The 20,733-nt window shown below is 45.4% G+C and overlaps 1 protein-coding gene across 1 annotated transcript in view; it reads left to right on the forward strand.

The window, feature by feature from the left end:
• The window catches only part of ACSS1 (acyl-CoA synthetase short chain family member 1), a 29,046-nt gene that overhangs the window by 651 nt on the left and 7,662 nt on the right, over nucleotides 1-20,733 (forward strand). Inside the window, exons 2-8 of the mRNA XM_039706430.1 lie at nucleotides 2,947-3,043; nucleotides 11,305-11,504; nucleotides 12,651-12,826; nucleotides 14,743-14,895; nucleotides 16,498-16,645; nucleotides 16,935-17,072; nucleotides 17,674-17,766. Of these exons, the coding sequence (XP_039562364.1) occupies nucleotides 2,947-3,043; nucleotides 11,305-11,504; nucleotides 12,651-12,826; nucleotides 14,743-14,895; nucleotides 16,498-16,645; nucleotides 16,935-17,072; nucleotides 17,674-17,766 (1,005 nt within the window). The remainder of the gene's footprint in view (nucleotides 1-2,946; nucleotides 3,044-11,304; nucleotides 11,505-12,650; nucleotides 12,827-14,742; nucleotides 14,896-16,497; nucleotides 16,646-16,934; nucleotides 17,073-17,673; nucleotides 17,767-20,733) is intronic.

Here is a 20,733-nt window from a genome sequence, read left to right on the forward strand (position 1 = left end):
CTGCCTCGCGGGCGGCCGCCCTTCGACCTGCGGAGATCGGCCCCGGGATGGGATGCCCACTTTGGGCTCTGCCGGGTGCTGCCCGGCCCCGTGGTGGCGCAGGATGATCCACAGGTGGGGTACAGTCCCAAGCTGCCATAAAAAGGATTTTTTTTCCCCTTTTAAACGAGGATCTTGGTATTTTCCTCCAATTTCACCACTCAACATGAAGCAAGAGTAAAATTTGCCGTGGCTGCCTTTGAATTCTGTCCATGCCATGTCTGCCCTGAAGGTTCATGTGTGCTTCAGCTGTGCTTCATCTGGTGGGAATGAGCCCCAGCCCCATCCAGGGTACCACTCAGCGGTGATGTCTTTGAACATTTCTGACCTTCATTTCCCATTCCTCGAGGAGGGCACCATTCAGTAATGCAGTAACTGTAACATCTCTGGCCACTTGTTTTGACGGCCAAAAGAGAGAACCCCCCTCAGGTCTTCCAGAGAGCATTAGAGAGTGTCTCCTCCCAGGGGATGATTCCCAGCAGTGGATCCCAAGCTATGGAGATGTGTTTACAGCCCTGTGCCCAGCACACAGCAATCAGAGGATTTTAGCCAGTTTTGTTGTCATTAACTCCTGTTGAAAGGAAGATCTTCTCTGAGCACAGCCTATCATGGATCTATTTTTTTCCTCTGTAGAGTGGGATCAACACTTTCTTCTGGATCCCACGTCAGATATTTGATATCTAGATATTGCTTGGCCTTGGGTCTGGTTCCTCAGCAGACAGAAAATGCCACTTAGTTTTTTTTTTTGCAAACATAAAAGGAAATTGTAGGCCTTTGAAACAAACGCACAGAATTAAACGGGTTTGCTGTTGCTGGTTTTGTTTTCAAGTGTGATGAAGGCAGTGTGGAGGACACAGGAAGTGAGATTTTTTCAGTACTTTGCCACAGCCAAGTGGCTGTTCTTCTGTTAGGAGACGCTGATTTTGTCCTTTCCCCTCTTGATTTGAACACTGTGCAGAAACATGGCAGCAGTTCAGGTCCCTGATCCAGAACATCCTGTGTGCATATCTCCCAGCACAGCCGAACCATGAGCAACCGAGTCACCTGATGCTCTTTGCTTGGGGGCCCTTGCAGCAGGATTTTGGGGAGCTTCAGGGCTTCTGGATTTCTCACACTGTAACCCCTGGCCAGGAAAATAACCTGGCAAACTACTACATTTCCCACCAGGACACATTCTCAGGAGCTTGTCTTACTGAGATCAATTGTTTCTGAGCAGTCAAGGAAGCAAGGAAATGTACGGAGAAACCACTAGGGTGTAGTAGTAAGGGGAAGGTCACTAAATTCTATTTTGTAAAATGAGCAAAAGACTCATGTAAGCCTAAGATCAGGAAGGAAATAATAGCACTTGGCTCTGGTTCACCTGCTGGTTCTTACTGAACACAGAGCTAAATCTCCCACTTGGCTCAGCCAGGGCTTTCTGCAGCAGAAATTCCCTCTGAAGGCCCGTGTGGCTGCTCATGAGTAAGAAAAGTTGTTTGGGCAATGAATGCCATTTTGTGATTCAGTGTAGCATGGCACATTATGTGAGGGTGTAGCTGTGAGGAGCTTGGAGGTGGGAGTTGCTGCTTGTTGTGGACCAAGCCACAGCAATGAGCACAGGTAGAGGAAAGCAGTGTATAACTGCTTAAAAAATTCCCCACTAAAGCTTTTGTCCTCTTGTATCTTATTAGGATGGCTTAAGAAATGACTTTGTCTTATTTTTATAGTACTGCTGCAGGATTTTGCATTAAAAGACTTTAAACAGCTGAAGAATGCTTTTTCAAAATTTTGAGACTAATACTTGTTCTTACAATGAAATGTGTTAAATTCTGAGGAATTTCTTTCTCTGTGCACCTTTAGGGTCTCATTCCCACCCTGTGTGGTGTTGTGATGGTGTGATCACAGACCAGCAAAGCTCCTACAGCACACAGCTTTTTAAAATTTATCTAGAAAAATGAAATCCTTTCCCATCAGTATTAATGTTTCCAGGAAATATGACCTGAAATCCAGCAATTTTTAAAAAGGTTTTCTCTGAGTTATGCAGCAGTGTCCCTGACTAGTTGCCTGTTGAAATAAAGTAACTGCCTTTGAAAGATTCCAATGCAATAAGTAAGTGTCCTATAGGCTTGGAATTAATATTTAACAAGGATGTTCCCTAACTATCAAGCAAGTTGCTACTGGACATGTGGGCAGGTTTCTTTTGTGGATTCTATAAATTTCTTCAGGTTGGGTGCTCTCCCCAAGTCCTTCATTTCAAGTTACTGAGGGGGAGAGATGCACCTTTAAAAGGGAATTTTATACCTTTAAATTTTAGGAGGTGGAATACGCAGCCTGAGACACATTAATCTTTCCCATGGGTCTGAAAATTTGTAGATGTCTGAACTTTGAGTTTGCCATAGATCCTTCAGTTTTAGACATTTTCAGTTAGCTGAGGTTCAGCTCTTTGTTATACCCTGGAACAAAAATGTTTCACATGAGCTTTAATTAGAAAATCCAAATGGTGCAGTGCTAAATATGCCAGCTGGGGAAGACTGTCCGAGTTCTGCAGTGGAATGCTGCTCTGGGGAGCAAAAACATCAAAAGGGTGTCTTGCCTTTGTGCTGCTGGGAGCAGGGGAAGGATTTGGGCTGGAGCTAAATGGCTGACTTGAGCCATGAATTCAGCCCATATCTGAATTTGCCATGGCCTCTCATGAGCATCCATCTCTAAGGCCACTGTGCCAATTAAGTGTAGAATGTGTTGTATAGCTTTACTGGAGCTGCAGATGTTCTCAGTTCCTGTGTTATACTTTGGTGTGTGTCTAGCAACCCAAAAACTGATGTTTTATCTTGCACTTGCTTGCTGTTGCACTTGACCAAGCTAGGTTTACAAAGCACCTTTCATATGTTCAAGCTTTGTTTAAAGCTTTGGGTTGTTTTTTTTTTACAGTAAATTGCTTGGATCAGCATGTCGAAAAGTCTCCAAACAGAGTGGCTCTGATTTGGGAGAGAGATGAACCTGGCACTGCAGTGCATGTCACATACAGGTATGGCACCTTCTCACTATGCCTGGCAGTGTGGGGGACACAGGAAATGGGATTTTTTTCACCTGACAGTTTCCTTTTTGCTTGCTGGAGATACACATGGGAACATTTCTGTGAGTAGCTTCTAGTTTCAGCAGAGTAAAAAACGTCTTGGTGCAAATATCTTGAGTTGATGGTCAACAGCCTGATACTGAGCCCTGGCTGGAGGGGATTTTAAGCTCTCCATGTTTCTCTTTCCCTTCCTCAGTGCAGTTTAGAGCAACCCTGAGGCTGCTCTGAGTGACACTGACTTGTAATTGATGCTATAGATTTCAGGGTTTGTTAGAATATGGCAGGTTTAAGCATATTTCTTTTCTCCTTGCTATGTGCCCTCATTTAGGAGACAGCCCTGCCTTTTGCATTATCTTTAGTGAGATTTAAATGTTCCCCAGACTTGCACGTTCCTCACTGCATGTTTAGGGAGCCAAATGTTTGAGCTGCTGAATCTCAGGGAGCCAGATGTTTGCTCTGCTAGATCAGAAAGCAGAGGAGATGAAGAATGTCCCTAGCATCAGGCCTTTACAGAATGTTTTCTGGAACTTGTTGGGATTCCTAGAGTTCCTTGGGTCTGAATAGGTTCTATGGTCTGATTCATCTCCAGAATTTATGAAAGCTCCTGGAAACATTATTCATTCGAGTGAGGAAAGTGGTCAGCAGGGAGGAGTGGGTGTAAAAATAACTTTGAGAGGTTAGTGCTCCATGCAACAGAAATAAACACTGTCTGATACAAATCTGTGAAAGGAGTGCATTGGTTTTAATCTTGATATTGTTATTTGGCAGGGTGTTTAGGCCTGTTATGATATAAATGTGTTGTAATGAGCTGGGTAGCTTGGCTAAGTGCTTTTGCATTTTGCCATTCTGGTGGTAAACACGGAGATGGAGCCCAAAGTTTCTCCCGGAGTTTATGTATGGTATGTTTTTCTCCCAGGTTTGTGCACTTTTACCTCTCTCTTTATGCCTCAGGCACGAACACTAGGGGTAAGGAAAAGGTGACAATTGTGCTCAGATCAACCTGATAAGAGAAGCATCCCAACAAACAGCACAGCCTCATTCAAGGCAGCTCTAACCTCCCCCTCAGGCTGCTGCTTGAAACGTACTGAGCTTGTACAGACACTCAAACATCTTATCTGCAATCTCTGGAGATAAGGGACAGCCTTTCTGAACAGCAACAGGACTGGTGTTTTTTTCCTGTCCATGCCCAAGTGCATTTGGAAGAAAGTATATTTTCAGCTTGTGGAAATGTGATTGCTGTGACATGAAGACAAGTAACCCATATCTGAAAGCTGAACCCTCCTTTGTGCAGCCTTACTGAGATACAGTAACTGGTACCAGAAAGGAGAAAGACGTATTGGCAATCTCTATTTTCAAACTTCTGCCTCTATTTGAGAGCCATGTTTCTGTTTCTGCCTGCTACTCTGGGTCAGATCTGACTGCGTTTGAGTTTCTCAAGAGACTTTGGTCCTACCACGTGGTAAAACAGGTCACTTGGTTCTCTGCTTATCTCATTAAGGCAGGAATAGCTTTGTTGAAAACAGCAGTACTCTATGAGTATTTTGCCTTTTCTGTGGTCTTTGGGCTGCATTTTTACAGGTTTTTAATGTGTCAGGAAGCTTTTCCCACAGCGTGTTGGCATTGACTTCCCTTTGAGACAGAGCTTAGTTGAAAACCTTTTGCAGTAGTGCCTTATTTGAGCTAGAAATTTTGTGAGGGAAAACCTATCAGAGAAGGAAGTGGCCCAGGAGCTGGGGTGCTGGTAGTCCTTGGTGAGCCTTCTGTAGCACATCAGACTCAGCGTGAAGGGAGGATGAGAGGGATGCTGGACATGTCTTGGCAGAAGGGAGATTCCCCTTTCCTTAGGCTCTGGGTGTCCTGTTAATGTCACAGCAGCCTTAGAGTGAGGACTTAGCATTCTAGGAAAAAAAAAGACTTTAATTTGGGCACTGTCTTATGGACCAGCTTTGAGTAACGTCATGGATTCAGCTGGGAGAGAGCTGTCCAGGGCTTATGTGCAACATGCTTCAAGGCACCGGTTTTCTGCATTATCTGCTTGGCAAAGCTTGCTGCTGTGAGCTGCTTCTCCTCAGAGATAAGCCCTGGGCAACACAAGGAAAGATGCAGCTGCTGGCCTGGTCCTCTGCCTTCTCCTCTGGGAAGTTGTCAGGGACGAGAAAACAGCTGAGTGCTGGCCTTGTTCCCATCACAGCCTGCAAAGGAAGAAGGTGGATGTGCGGGAAAAGGGCTGGAACAAGCTTTCTCCTCCCTGAGGAAGGGGAAAACCTTAATCAGTGGGATGTCCTCCATGCACTGGCAGGAAACAGAGCTGCACTGGAAAGTGCTGTCCCAGCTAGCTCATCCTTGGCAGAAATAAAAGCCTCAATTTGCCTCCACAGTGGGCAAAAGCTGGTGGGCTGTGCTGTCAGTCAGCCCACATCCCTGTGCACCCTTGTCAGCCAGGTGGGTTGTGTTTGTGCAGCAGAGTTCAAGTGCTGTGTGCTAGGGAAGGAATCCAAACATCTGCTGGTGGGCAAAGATGCCCAAAGCCATGGGTGAAACATTTCACTTTTGCACCAGGAGATGATGGCTGTCCTTACAAGCTCAGTTGTGATGATCTTTTCCACTGCTGAGTTTTGTCCTGTCTCTCTAGCTGATGCAAGGAAGCATCAGCTAGAGAGACAGCCTGTCAAGAAAAAAAATGTTCATTGGCTATTTTTGCTTTTCTTTCCTGTACGTTTGGTTTCTATCAAGTAGAAATTTATCTCAGTTTCTAGTCATCTCTGGTTTTGAATGAGAAGGCAAGAGACTTGGTTTTTTACTACTATGTAACAACAGGAAGTACAAACCTCTTTGGCTTTTGTGGCTGCAGTCAGCAAAGTGGGGACAGGTCATGCAAATCAGTTATCAAGAGGCTCTCTGGCTCCCCAGAGGCTAAGCCACCACAAGCTCATTGGTAGGGCAGTGGCTTAGCAGCACTGTGGTGCTGTGAGCTGACAGCTGAATTTATTGTCAGAAGAGTCCAACCAGACCAGGAGTGTTTTGTCCTGCTCTGTGGATGTTGTCAAGGCTCAGAGCCTTTGAAACCTTGCAGAGGAATTTCCCAATGCATTGTTGAGCCTGGGTTTTTAAAGTACTGTGCCTTATAAAAGCAGGTGGAGTTGGTGGCCGGAGCTGTTGGGTTGCAGCCTAAGTTCAACAACAGGAGGTGTTGGAGACACAGCTAAAGTTAGCCAGCCCTCCCTCTGTGTGACATTGGAGCTGTTGGGTTGCAGCCTCTCTAAGTTCAACAAAAGGAGGTGTTGGAGACAGCAGCTAAAGTTAGCCAGCCCTCCCTCTGTGTGACATGGAGTTATTTATTCTCTCTGGCGTTCCCTGGTTTACCATGGTCTCTACAGTTTATCCACCTGTGACCCAGTGGATCTGCAAAATCCCATGGCTGTTGTCAATGGGAGCTGTGGGAAGTGGGCAGCAGAATGCATTAGCTAAACTGTTTTTCATAAGGGTTGCAGGTCTCAAAAGAAGGGTGATCATTTTGGTGCAGAAAATGTTTCTGCCAGAGGGAAAGTTCAAAATGCAAAATATAAAGTAGGGAGAGAGGAAAGCTAAAGGACCAGAAATCAGGGTCCTGGGTAGGTGGGAGAGAAGTGGTTGGACATCTTCATGAGCAACATGACAGCTATGCCTTTAAAAATGGATTCCTCAGCCTGAGCTAATGTAGATGAAATTGTATTAAAGATCACAGTGAAGACTGTAGCTGGAAGCCATGATGGTACTTGCCATTGGCAGCAAAACTCTTTTCCAGAGCTGTCTTTGTGAGTTGCAAGTAAATCTTGCTCAGGCTTCCAGATTTCCCCATCCAAGACAGCTGATGGATTTTTCGCTTTGTCACCTGAAACAGGTTACAAAGGGTTTCCCTTGCCTTAGGTTCAGGATGTCTGCAGGAAGGCTGGGCAGTTTTCTCTGATGGCCAGTTTGGACACTTGGCCTGAATTTTCAAACAGTTTCAGCCTAATCCAAACTATGGTTCCAGGAAATAAACTGATTGCTGCAAGAAATAGTCAACCCAGCTTTTGTGTCATGACAGCAGAGAACATGGCTTGGGCTAAGGCTCTAAACCAGGTACTCTCAAAGCCTGTATATGTCATTAAACATATTAAGAAAAAGTTTACAATCATTTTGCAAAAGGCTGCTTCCCAAAGAAGGTCTTGATGCAATTTTTTTTTTTAATGTAAAAGGAACTGGCTTCCTTTGTTTCAGAAAGCTGTACGCTGTCTTGCTGTGGCAAAAGGTAACATCAGGCTTACTGGAAGGCTGTTTGTGCAAAGCATCCCTGAAATGCATCAGAGAAGTGCCACGTGGTGCTGATGGGTGTTACAGAAGTTGTTCCAGACACTGCACCGAGCAGTGGGCTCTGGAAGCTGTATCTGGGGAGGGATCTGGGAGAAATATGGTCTGTCAGTTCCTGAACAGAGATGTAAGGACAGGGAGAGGAGTGCTGGCTGTCAGATTAAACAGGACTGGCTAGAGCAATGATGTGCTGGCTCTGTTGGAGGGCCAGCCTTGTAGGTCTTGTGCTTAGGAGTGATGCTGTGGTAGCTGAGGAGATGCCTGCATAGTGAGTGATGAGTCTGGAAGACAACAGGCTCAAAGCCTTATCTATGGACAAAATGGAAGCACACCTTATAGATAGAGACAGACACAAGAGTTAATTATTAGTTTTAGCCCTTAACACTCTAATCTTCTTACTCAAATCCTATATCATACAGAAAGAAATAGGTCCTGTTGGTTACCACCGATACCCACATTTGTCCAGCATCTGGTGAACATGTCTCTTTCTGGTCCTTTGTGTTCATTAATGCCTCTGCCATCTTCCTGGCTTGCTTTGTTCTAAATGCACAGGCTGGATCTATTGCTCTTTCTCCTCAGCAAATGGTTTCCCCTTCTGGTTGCTGCTTCCCCGTTTCTCCTCGCTTCTCTGACACTTTACCCACTGGAGCAGTGTTTTCCTGTACAATTTGTTCTCTTACTTGTTCTCAGCTCTTGCAATTTGCTTTTGCAGAGGATCCTCAGGCTGTTGTTGCCATGGATTGACTCTGTGGTTTCTCACTTTCTCGCCCGTCTCTGTCAGGAGGGGCTGGGCACTTCCTTGTGCTTGCAGCACATTTCCTTCTCCTGCAGTGGCTCTGCTGAGATCCTCCTGCTGTCTGCCCTGCTTGCACAGAGGGAGCTGAGTGCCCCAGGACCCTCTGTGTGCCCCAGGACCCTCTGTGTGCCCCATGGCTTTGTTCCTCTCTGGTGGTTATTCCTGCCTCCCTCTGCTGAGTGCAGTGCCCTGCTCTGAGTGCCTGCACTGAAATCCTTGGGAATGCAGGCAGCAGGTGCATGTGCCATGCTGCCAACACACCTTCCGGCCAGCATTCCATGCCATTGCCTCTGTGTCAGGAGTGGGTTTGAGGGTTTCAGTTACTCTTGGCTCTTCTGACCTTGTGTGATGGAGGAGCTACAATGCCAAGCTTGGCAGTAGTAGCAGATGGGGAGGGTGATGGTGGCTGTGGTCTCCTGCTGCTCAGTTTGTTTAGGTGCAGTGACTGCACAGTGCTCATTCCTCCCCAGGATGTGTCTGGGTTGAGGACTGACAGTGTGTAACACGCTGCCTGCCTGTACCAGCTGCCTGCCTGTTAGATTACAAAATGTGCTTGAAGGAGTCAAGGGAAGGATTCCTGACACAGTATTTCTGCTAACTCCCTTTCTTGAGCTGGAGAGCAAGCCTGACTTGCTGCCACAAGAGCCAAAAGACATACCTGATGCTCAGGAATTTGTCTTTGTTGGAGTTCTTGGCTTCACCTTTCCCTCACCTTTGTGTCCATTCCTCCATGTGCTGCAGCTCTGAGGGACATCCAAGGCCTTTCTATCCCAGCATTTCAGCATACAAAGAAGAGGCAAATAGATCCATGGGTAAAGACTGATCCATGTTGTCTATCATCTTACTTACACATGCTCATTAAGCAAATGTCAAATTGGGGTTAATAATAAAAAACAATGAGAGCTTCTGCCATTGTGGTCACCAAATCCTGAATAAGCAAAAGGAACAAGAGAAGTCATGGAGTTGCTCAGAAAACAAACCTTAGACAGAGATACTCTGGCATTTCTGTATGGGAGAAAGAGGCTGCAGCTCAGAAAGCACATGAGTATTTTCCATTGCAGATAAGTAGTTTCAATTTTTCTTTCTCACAGCTGTCTCTCTGCGGCTGGTTTCCCTTCATGTGCATTGTAGTTGAGCAGCTTTTGTTTTGCCTCTGTTATTTATCCACATTGAAACTTTTCTTTGATTCAGCATCAGGTAAATTCCAAACCTGAAAATTTGGCCTTTTAGGACAAGACACCAAACCAATGGTTGGGTGGGAATTCATTATTTCACAGAGTTGCTCAGTTCATGAACTCAGTAAAAGCAAAATAATAAGTCTGACTGTGCACCTCCATGGTCATGAGGGGCTTGGTAAGAAGTATTCAATGTTGTGCTTTAGAGTTTAGGCTGATCTTCCACTATAAGGGATTAGGGAGAATTCAGTCTGGGGTGCAGTTACTCCATCCCTGCTTTCTGCAGGTTTGTGGTCTCTGCAGGGGCAGCTGTTACCAGCTACTGCCAGAGAACAGGCACTGAACACATCTGGCCACCTCTCTGAGTTCAGAAATGGACTGTTTACTTGATGCTATTGGAATAGTCTTAGAATAAATAACATGAAGTGCTTGGCCTTGGATTTGTCTCATTTTCCTTGTCTTCCCTCTTGGATTAAGACAAGTTAAGGTGTGGACACTCCAAAAATTACTTATTCTCAGCCCATAGTTTTGATATTTCCAAAGCAGAGCACTTCAGATTTTATTTCCAACTTGCGAGGGTTTAAAAAAAGGAACAAAATAATTTTTGATGAACCAGGAACAGCTTTTCATTTTATTTGCAGCTTAGCTGCAGTTGAAAATTGGGTTTTTTTTGCAGCTATTGCCAGTTATGGAAGAAGAGGATACTTAAGATAAAGATTCATGCTTTACAGCTTGTTAGGGAATGCAACCCCCCAAATGAATTTCTTTGTTAAAAGTTATGGGGGTCCCTGGTGGTATAGCTTAGAACCCCTAAGGGTTCACAGGTGGCAGGGTGATGATGAACATGCTGGAGAGTAGAAGATGTCTCTCTTTTCTGAGCCTTGGTATTCAGAGAATTTATGAACCCAAAGGACAATTCCTCTGAGCTGATGATTGGCCCCAGAAGGAGGGCTCTGCTGCCCCTTGTCAGCACCCTGTGCTGCACCCACTCCCTTGGCATGAGCCCACTCCTCACCTGGCACAGTATCCCTTGTTCCCAAAGCCCTTCCACTGCAGGTGTACAGAGCTGTCCAGTCCATGGCAGCATCCTGGTCCCAGCTGTACCTGCAATTGTGTTATCCCCTGTGCAGGCATCAGAATAAGGGAATGTGCAAGCCCTTGCCCACAAAGTGCTTTTTCATTCCTTAGAGGAACGTTTTTGCTGTTGTCACCATGTCATAGCAGAGTCCCATGAGAAGAGACTTTGTTCCTGTTCTTGGTGCTGCTGAGTTTCTCTGTGCAAGAGTGGCAGCAGTACCTGTGTTCTGCAAGGCTGTTGGGCTGCAGGTGATGCAGCTCTGATGAGAATCTTGTAAAGTCTGCCCCTCATACAAGTGCCTCCAGAGTTCTCCTTTCTTTCCTTGTGCATGCAAACGTGTTGCTTACCCTTGCAATTTAAAGAGAAGCTCCTGGTTGTGGAGCACTTCCAGCTGTTGCCCCACTTAGACAGTGTGGCAAATCTTTGGACAACACTTCCATTTCATCTTGTGTTTATCCCACTTGTGTTCCCAGTGGCTTTGACTGAGCCTCATGGGTAAAATGGCATCGGCAGTGACTGAAATGAACCCTGATTTCTGGAGGCAGCATGACAGCACCTGGCTTGCTGGCTGCTGTGGCCACATTACAGCCTGGCAGCTCTGGACAGTGCCTGCAGCTCTCCCTCCTGTCAGAACCACTCTGCCCTTTCTTCTCCCCTCCACAATGGCAGGAGCAGCCTGGCTACCAGCATGCCCCCATCTTCTTTAAGATGCCCTGCACTGCTGAGATGAGGTGCAGAGGTGATCATGAAGCCTCACTCTGCCCAAGTTCATCTTTGCTCACCCCGTGTAAATCAGGTTGTGCAGTCACATGACAACATTCCTTCTGTGCCACAGGGAACTTCAGGATCTGACTTGCCGCCTTGCCAACACCCTGAAGAAATATGGGATCCAGAAGGGGGACAGGGTGGCCATCTATATGTCTGTGTCCCCCTTGTCAGTGGCAGCCATGCTGGCTTGTGCCAGGATCGGGGCTGTTCACACTGTGGTCTTCGCTGGATTCAGCGCTGAGTCCTTGGCTGGGAGAATCATGGACTGTGAGTAGATGCAGACTGGGGAACAAACACCTCTGTTCCAGTGCTCCAAGGTGTATCCCAGCCCTGTGTTTTCTTGGCAGAAAGAGTTTTCTTGGTTCATTCTCTCCTAGCAGGGCAGTTCACTCTCCCCTGCAGAGTGCAGTGAGGAGCCTTTTCCTGAGTGACACCTGCAGTGTCCTCTGGCCTTAGAATACTTAATAAATTGCTTAACATTCAGTGTACACTGGGTTGTTGCTTGACAGCAGTGAAACTGGAAGGAAAACCAGAGCTTAGGAATAGGGCCTGATTTGTTGTTTTGCAGTATAATTGCAATGTTTCTTTGATACTCTTGGACAGAACTAATTCTGCATTCTCAATTGGGATCCTGTGATTTATGTATAGTACTGGAAGTGTTGGCAGCCTGCCCCTGCTTTGTGAGCCCTTCTACCAGCAGACAGAGCTGTTCTCAGCCCCAAAGTACTTGTATATTGTGATTAGGTAAAAAGTGATGCTAAAAATAGCAACAGAAGAGGGAAATAGCCAGTGGCTCACGTCCTAGCAGTCACATCAGTTTATTTGTGGCTAGTGTGAGGGAATAAGTTTTACAGAAATTGTATGTTCTTTTCTTCTTTTTAGTGGAGTTGATGTGCAGAGAGCAAGTACATGTTTTAGTTATCCCTCACACAGGGAACTGGGAAGAAGCTGCTCTGCATGTCAGCTTTGCAAGGCAGGGATGGATGATTTAAACTGCAGTGAATGACACTTGGGCTGGATGTTGGGAAAGACTTCCTCACATTCATGATAGGCATTGGAGTAGACTGCTGGGGAGAGGGTAGAGCAGATGCCATTGGAGTGTTTTAGGAAGATGGAAGGGATAGCTGTCAGCTGGTTTAGCTGAAGCAGACCCTGCCTTGAAGTAGGGGAGATGGACTGGATAACCTATGGAGGTCCCAGGGGAGGACCCTTAATCTCAGGGGTCTCCCTTAACCTGTGTGTCTCAGGTTTTAAAGTGTTTTCTTCAGTGACACTGAGTGGTTTTTACTGACAGCAGTACTGAGTATTTGTCACACATGTGTCCTATACATCACCCCCAAAGTAATGAAAGTTAGGTGTGCATACTAGCCTGGAAGACAGGCTGGCATGTCTGCTGATTCTTTCTCTTTTTAGCTGGATGCAAAGCAGTTATCACATACAACCAGGGAGTCAGGGGAGGCCGAACCATAGAGCTGAAGGCAACTGTGGATGAAGCTGTGAAGAACTGTCCAAGCATCAAACATGTGTTTGTGGCTCAGAGGACAGATAACAAAGTCCACATGGGTGACCGTGATATTCCCCTTGAAGAGGTATGTTGCTGTTGGATAACTCCTTTCAGGCCTGAGTGTTGGCTAGGATAATCTTTCTCTCCATGAGTGCTTTTGGGACCTGAGTTCTGCTCCTTACAGCATCTGGATCTTCACCCTCAAATGGACTGCCTGTATTTACAGTCTGCTAGGAGTGTGAGTCGAAGCAGCTCAATCTATGTCTGGTTTATCTCAGCATGGGCAAGGGTTATGCTGCTCCATTTCACAAGTCTTGCAAATAGTGCTGAGATTTAAGGAGTGTTTCCTGAGACCCAGAGGCCATGGAGAACATCGTGGCTGTTGTTATTTTCAGACACTGTGTTATGGATTGCATGTGTACTCAGACTGGACACTGCTGAAAGGCAGAGCAGAAATAATGAAGTTCCTAGAGAGGCTTCATCCAGACATGAATAGAGTTGTGGTTGTCCCATGGTGGTAGAATAGTGATGGCTTGGAAATATTTAGAGCCTGTTTTTCCTGGGGAAGAAAACAGCAGTTGTTTTTATGTGTTTAGCTGGCACACATGGGATTCCAGCCTAATGCAGAAGTAGTTTTATCAGTTTGCTGGCAGCAGTAAACAGGAACTACTCATGCTAATAATGCCTGGAAAAAGCTAATCTACTGGCAAGATAATTGCTCAAGAGTCTCTGTGCTGGTCACGTGAGATAGGAAGTACTAGTGTAAGTTAAACAGAGAAGACAAGTTTACTCAGAAATTGTCTTACTCCTTACTCCACAAAGGACGTTCTGATTATTTTCCTTGGTCTGCAAACAGCCTGAGGTACTTCAGTGATCTAAGAGCTGAGCTCATCCCAGTGTCAGTTTTGGGATCTGAAACAGAACAAGAATTAAACAGTTATTGGTGTTAACTGTCCTTACTGATCTTTACAGCAGCTGTACTTTCCAGCTCTTGTGCAATGGCTTACTGCAAAATTTAAGCTCTCTTTGTAATGGAGCATATGAGGATGCCATCTTTGTTTAAAAAACTGACAAGTCAACCTGAACTGGATGTGCTGAAATGTCATGAGAAATACCTGAGATGAGCAGCAGTGCTGTAACTCAGAGGCTAAGAATTACATTTTGTGAACTCTCCCTATTTTATTAAGCTTTGTTTGTCAGACTCTTTTAAACAACTGGACCTACTGATGGTAATGTTCACTTGCAAATGCAGTGTGTTTACAGTGTATTCTCATAAAAAGGCAGTACCAAGAAATTCCTCCAAGGAGCCACCTAATAATTCTTGCAGGAATTATTCATCAGGACAGTACAGAGCTCGAGAGAGGCTCTGACCTAGCAGGGCATTGCATCCTTCCCTCCTGTGGTTCTGACTGTGGGGTGAGGAGAGGGTCTCACCCAGCTGGCCAAATAGTGGAGTATGAAGAGAGTGATGGAGGCAGGAGAGTAAAGTACTCGTCTTCTGGGTAGAAAAATTAGAACTTGAGGGTCAAATGGACAGGACAATCATCTACTGCTGGGGCCAGGGAAGGGAGATGAACACACAATTTAACTGTAGCACTGCAGTTTTTACAGGAAAAGGAAGGTACAAGGCAGTACCCAGCCAGCCTTGCTGCTGCTGTCAAGTTTTTGCAGTCACATTTTGGATTTTTACCAGCAGCTTGCAAAGGCTTGAAATGTAGGCAGCTATGACTTACCATTTTTTTCCCCAGAAATGTTATTTTATCTGGCCAGTTCTCCTTGATTTCTCTGCCCAGCAGAGATACTGGTGGAAATGTTAGATGCTATACTAGGAACTTTTCCACCAGGTGAGCCCATTTCATCTATGATATATCCGTGGACATTTGTGAGGGGCAACAGCAATGGTGGCTCTTGTCTCTGGATACTGTGGCCTTGCTTGCAGAGGGAGTGATGGTTGGCTCCACATAATCAGTCTTTCTGTCTTTACCATGTTTTCTTTCTTAGGAGATGACCAAGGCAGATTCTGTCTGCATTCCAGAGAGCATGGACAGTGAAGATGTGCTCTTCATGCTGTACACCTCAGGCAGCACTGGGAAACCCAAAGGAATTGTTCACACCCAGGCTGGATACCTGCTGTATGCTGCTCTCACACACAAGGTAACTCAGCTGCCTCCTCTGAGAAAGGTTCACTTACCTTTTAGCAGTGCTGACAGGAGAGACCTGGATCAGGGAGGAATGCTGGATTCTCTGCCTGCTGCCCAGTTGGCTTATTGGTTGTAAACAAACTGGAAAACATCTGAACTGTGTCATTAATCTTCAGGATTTTTTCTGAGGAATATGATACTATTCAAACCTGAACATAGAATTATGAAAGCAAGGAAATGACAGTGATGCTCTTGCATTTAAAATGTGCCAATGTTGGCTGCCCAAAATTTGCAGCTGAGGAGATTCTGGAAAGTATCTTACTGGCATTGGTAATGTGAATATTATTGTAGTATTTTGCATTGGGTTGCTGGGTTTTTTTATTTCAGAGAGGATCTGGACGCTTAAAACAGCCTCTTCACACTGTACTTGTCTGAAGAACAAAAATTGCATTTCTCCTCTTGTGGTTGCACTTCTGTTCTGCTTTTCTGGGTGATCTAGGGAAAATGTTTTAACTCCCTTTCTCATGAAAAAGGAAAGAGTCAAGGCACTGCTTCTTGAAGCTTCTGGTCTGAGGTCTGCATATTGAAAGGTAATAGTGAAATGAGGAGAGGACTGTGGTGAAAGATCTCCATCTGGCTTTAGTGGTATCACCCTGTTTGTAATCACACACAATTCATGTGAAGGTTTTCTTTCTTTAGGCTGACATGGTTGAATTTTTAGAAGACTTGAATGTTGAAGTATCAGACTTCTGTGCATGAAGGGCACATTTTTTTTTTTACGTCACCTTTTCTAAGTGACAGCATAAACACCAAGGCATCTCTTTTTTAGTCCAGAATGTAGATCTGCACCCTGGTGCATTTTCTCCATCTGCAGAGTGCATGAGAGGGAAAGGCACATGGAAAAGTAAGGTGAGAATTGTCTTTTATAGGTACAGGGATCAGCTGATCTATGTGATCTCTGTGGTTTTTGCACACTCACATGTGACACTCTTATCACACACTCATGGGGAATTTTTTAGTTCTCATCCATAAACCTGACTCCTTATGAGTCAGGACCTCTTCACCATATGGTAGAGGAGTTAGATTTAGTGGAAGCATTTGCCATATCCAAGAGAAGATAATGAGTTCTCCAAGATCTTTATCTTGAATTTGATGAGCAAGGAGAGGGTAGCATCTGGAAAGCGATGCACTCATATAGAGAAGCTGAGCAGCTAAGAATATTTCTCAGGAAATGTTTTATGGGCACCTATGAGTTCCTCTAGATCTCTCCTGGAAATCTGTTGATATTGGTGAAGGGTCTGAGACTCTGTGGTCTGCAGTATCCCTGCGACTCAGAATCAGCTCTGCCATGTGGAGCACCTGGAGCAGGCAACCTTAGGTGTCCAAGGCTCTGAGCTTTGGCTGGAGATTTGTTGCTCCAGCTGAGCAGCTGCTGGTAGAGCCATGCTTCCTTGTGTGTTTGCAAACGTGTCAGGAGCCTGGGAGCCCTGGTATTCTGACTCGCCTCCTCACCTCGGGCTGGTCTTTGTGTGGCACTTGCCCCGTGCCCTCTCCTGCTCCCAGCTTTGAGCACCTGCCTACAGGAAATCAGCTGGCCTTACCTTTATCTTTGCAGTATGTGTTTGACTACCAGCAAGGAGATGTTTTTGGCTGTGTGGCCGACATTGGCTGGATCACAGGACACAGCTATGTTGTCTATGGACCACTCTGCAATGGAGCCACCTCTGTCCTGTTTGAAAGCACTCCAGTGTACCCTGACCCAGGTGAGGAAGTGGTGGGAAAAGGTTTGGCTGGACGTGGCCAAAGAGGTTTAGAGAGACCTGTCCAGCATGACCTGCCTGCTCAGGTGAGGTAAGCTCCATTGCTTTGGATCCTGTGTGTACAACACTCAGGAACATCTGTGAATCCAAGGTAGGAAAAAAAAAGCTGTCATTGCTTTTGCTTTGTACTCACAGTAGTAACAGCTCCATCTTTAGCTGTTGACCTTTCAGCTGAGCATTTGCAGCAGTATGTCAGTGCTGGAAGGGTAAAAAGCCAGTTTGTGATTTGCAGGTCGTTACTGGGAAGTGGTGCAAAGGTTGAAAATTAATCAGTTCTACGGAGCACCTACAGCGATACGCCTGCTGCTGAATTATGGAGAGGAGTGGGTGAAGAAATATGACAGATCTTCCTTGAAGGTTTTGGGTTCAGGTAAGGGACATGAAATCTTCATCTGAAAAAGACAAAGGGTTCTGTCTGGTGAAATGAAGATGCCAGAGGAGCTCAGCTGATCACATGGGATATGGTTAGAAAAAAGATGATAAAGCAGGCTCTGTGTCTAGCTTTTCAAATATTTTCTCAGCAGAAGAAGCTAAAAAAAAAAAAAAAAATAAATCACATTTTGGGTCCACTGAACTTTTGTATGATTGCCTGTTTCCTAGATTATTTTTCAGGACCACATTCTTGGCTAAAAAGATTTATCTAATGTCAAAGGGCATCACTTTGAATTTTACTGACATAGGTGACCCAAGCAGAATTTTCCTGCATTATTTTCTATTCTGGAGGTTCTTATTACATGACCTGCATTGATCAGTTACTTTCAGTGATATTAATTTCTTGCCTTTTGATCCTTCTGGAAGAAGTCAGTCCTCTGTTACATGAGTGCACTGCAGTCCTTTGTGCATCCCAGGAAAAGTGTGGTGAGCATTCCGCTTGGAGATCACACGTTCAGCTTGTTGTGCACCAAGAGGGAGAATGAACTGCCTCTGGGTCTCCTGGGTCTCAGGTTGTTTTCTTTCTTGTTTTGGTCTAGTGGGAGAGCCCATCAACAAGGAAGCTTGGCAGTGGTTCTACCAGGTGGTGGGAGAAGGGCGCTGTACCCTTGTGGACACGTGGTGGCAGACAGGTGAGAGGCAGCCTCGGGGGCACAGGGGACCCTGACCTTTGACAGGTTGCTGGTGGGGAGAGAGGGTTTAACACATTTCAGTTTGATCCAACAAGTCTGTCAAAAAATCCCTCCTGGCACTTGGATAAGCTTTTGAAAGTCACTGGGGAGTTTCTGCACATAACAGCAAGGTTACATGCAGAATGTCTTATACAACATGTAAAAGCAATAGCAGTGTTGGTTTTTTTGTTTTCCTCTAAATGTTCTTTGATATTTTGAGTGCTGGAAAATGCCAATTGCTGCTAGAAATACGAGGTAGAGATTGAATTTCTGGGCAAAGCTGGCAATAATCAGCTTGGATTGCAAAACTCATTTTCAGTTTATTAACTGCACTAACCTTGGTATGGTCTTATCATGCTAAAGCACTGATAGCACCACATAGCCACAATCTGTACTTAGGTGTGCTTTGTTCCCTTTTCTGGGAATGATCAGGGGAGGATGGAAAACTGTGTAGCCAAAGGGACCTGGTGTAGCTACTCTGGCAGATTGGAAAGGAGTGAGTGGAGATTTGCTGGCTGCCCATCAGGTGGCTGGAGGACAGTGGCCATCACCCAGCAGTGCTGCTGAAGAGCCCCTTCTCCCATGATATATTCTGTAGTTGTGTTGGCCCTGGAGCTCTGATGCCTCAGAAAGGATGCACTTGTGTACTGGCAGCGTGCTTGGCCCAGCTGTGTGCAGCAGTTGAGGTTTGTTTGCTGTGTACAAGCTGGAGCAGAGCTGGCCTCTTCCTCCTGGCCGCCCTGGCCAGCAGCAGGGAGAGGCCATGTGCTGTACCCAAAGTGGGGTTGTACTGCCAGGTGGGGCCCTCTGCTCAAAGGAGTCCTGCAGCTCCTTCCTGGCTCCTTCCTCAGCACCCAGTCCTCCTTTCCCTGGGCACCAGCACTCAGCAGTTGCTAGAGGTGTCTTGCAATATGTCCTTCTCAAGTCATGAGATCCAGTTTGCCATGGAGACAGGAGCACAGCTGCTGGCATTCTGCCTCTGCTGAAAAATAGTCTTAGACTACCATTGAGCAGCATATTCATTCCCTTTCCAGTCAAGCTGCTCCTGATTTCGTCCTTATTCCTGCTAGCAGGCTCTCTATCTCAGAGTGATAAATATTCTCCTGGCACACAACCAAGTTCCATTTAATCCAGACCAGACTTGCAGGCTCTTTTTTTTTAATTTTCAGATTTGAAATAAAACCACCTCAGAATTCAGAGCAGCAATGTTAACAGCTATCTCCTTCACCTACTGATTTCTTAAATCTTTTGAGTTCCTACATGCTGAGCAGAAGGAAAGGTGATGGCTAGGTCTTTGCTCATCATATGCTTTCTTCCTCACTGCTCTGGAAGAAAACACCGTGGAGAACCAGTTGATTGCTGCACATTGATGTAATTGAGAAGAATCCAGTTTTACCCTAACACTTTTTGCTTTGTTTAACTGGTGCATGCAGTGTTCATGCTGTGTTATCTATTTTCTCCAAAGTACAGTGTTATATCTTGTATTAAACTGTATATCTTCTGAGATTTTATCAGGTGACAGGTTAAAAAACACTCACTGGACAATCTGTTAGTGCAGAATGCTTGGTCTTGCCTTGAACCAGTACCAGTTTTGTAAATAAACAGTTACCAGCTCCTGGAGGCATAATTAATGATAAATATTCATGACATTGATTTTATTAGAAAGTGGAATCAATCTTTTTCTACAGCTGATGCTTTAATAAAGAGGAAGCCAATTTAATCTTGGAAAAATTATATATGTCATTTAAACATAAAAGGAGCGTGGGAAGAGATCACAGGAGCAATGTGATGGATGCTGGCTGTGGTCCTGCAGTGTCACCTTTCCTATACAGTTTCAGAATAGCTGGTTAATTGTGCTGCTGTGTGCAGTGTCCTCCACGGGACACTGCTCTCCAATGCAGCAACCTGTTGCCAGCTAATAAAGCCTGGCAGGCATCAGCAAATGGTGATTTAAGAATCCACTTTAAAGTCTTTGGATGAGGCAAATGAGTGAGAGAGCAATCATGAGAGGCAATTTTAATAGTGTAGTGTGTGCAGATGAAAAATTCCTATGGATTTTGCTGTTAAGATACCAGGTTGTGATTGACAGTAATGGAATCAAAGCTGTGTTTGAATTTTAGGTGTAGTTTTTCGTGATGCAGAAGAGACACTAGGTATTTTCACTTTTGTCACTGATTTCACCAAAAAAAAAAAAAAAAAAAAAAGCAGCCATGAACAGAAGTTGGTTTTGAAAGACATCTCTGAATACCCTATGGAAGCTTTTGCTGTTGGTATCATCTCACATTGATTTAGACTGGGCTGGTGCCTCTGGAACAGATTTCCCCCAGAGCAGTCACTCCAATCTGTCTGTGGTAGAGAGCACTTGCTCTACTCTGCTGCCAGACAGGATCTCTCCATGGCAGAGGGGAGCCTCGTTCAAAGCACCCATCCCCTGCTCAGACTCTGCTGTCCTTGCCCAAAGTCTGGGTGGGTTTGTACCCTGTTGAAGCGTGGGCACAGGCAATGTGGAAACACAGCTTTTCTCTGCCAGCTCTGCCTCTGAATAGAAAGGGCAGGGTAGAGCCTAGAAGTTTTGCTTGATGTCATCTTTCAGGGGCTAAAACTGGTACTTCTAAACCAATTTAAAATAGGTCTTCACCGTGCAAATAATTTTTAAGACACCCTTGCTACCATGCAGCTCCCTCAGGAGTGAGACTTTACTGCCTGGTGTGTGGCTGGCTGCAGGATGTGGGGGATGTGGCAAACACCCCATGCTGAAACACAGCTCTCAGTGCTGCATGTAGGATGAGGACTGGCTTAGCAAGAGCAGCCTTCAGTTCAGTCAGGGTCCCTGTCCTGATGCAGGTTTTGTCTGTGCAAAGAGCACAGGAGGTGTCTGGGGTGCTTCTTCCTGGAACAATTCAAGCTCCTCTTTTCAAAATTTACAGA

The sequence above is a fragment of the Passer montanus genome, unplaced genomic scaffold, assembly GCF_014805655.1.
Source record: "Passer montanus isolate IOZ18808 unplaced genomic scaffold, ASM1480565v1 scaffold192, whole genome shotgun sequence".
Taxonomy (NCBI): domain Eukaryota; kingdom Metazoa; phylum Chordata; class Aves; order Passeriformes; family Passeridae; genus Passer; species Passer montanus.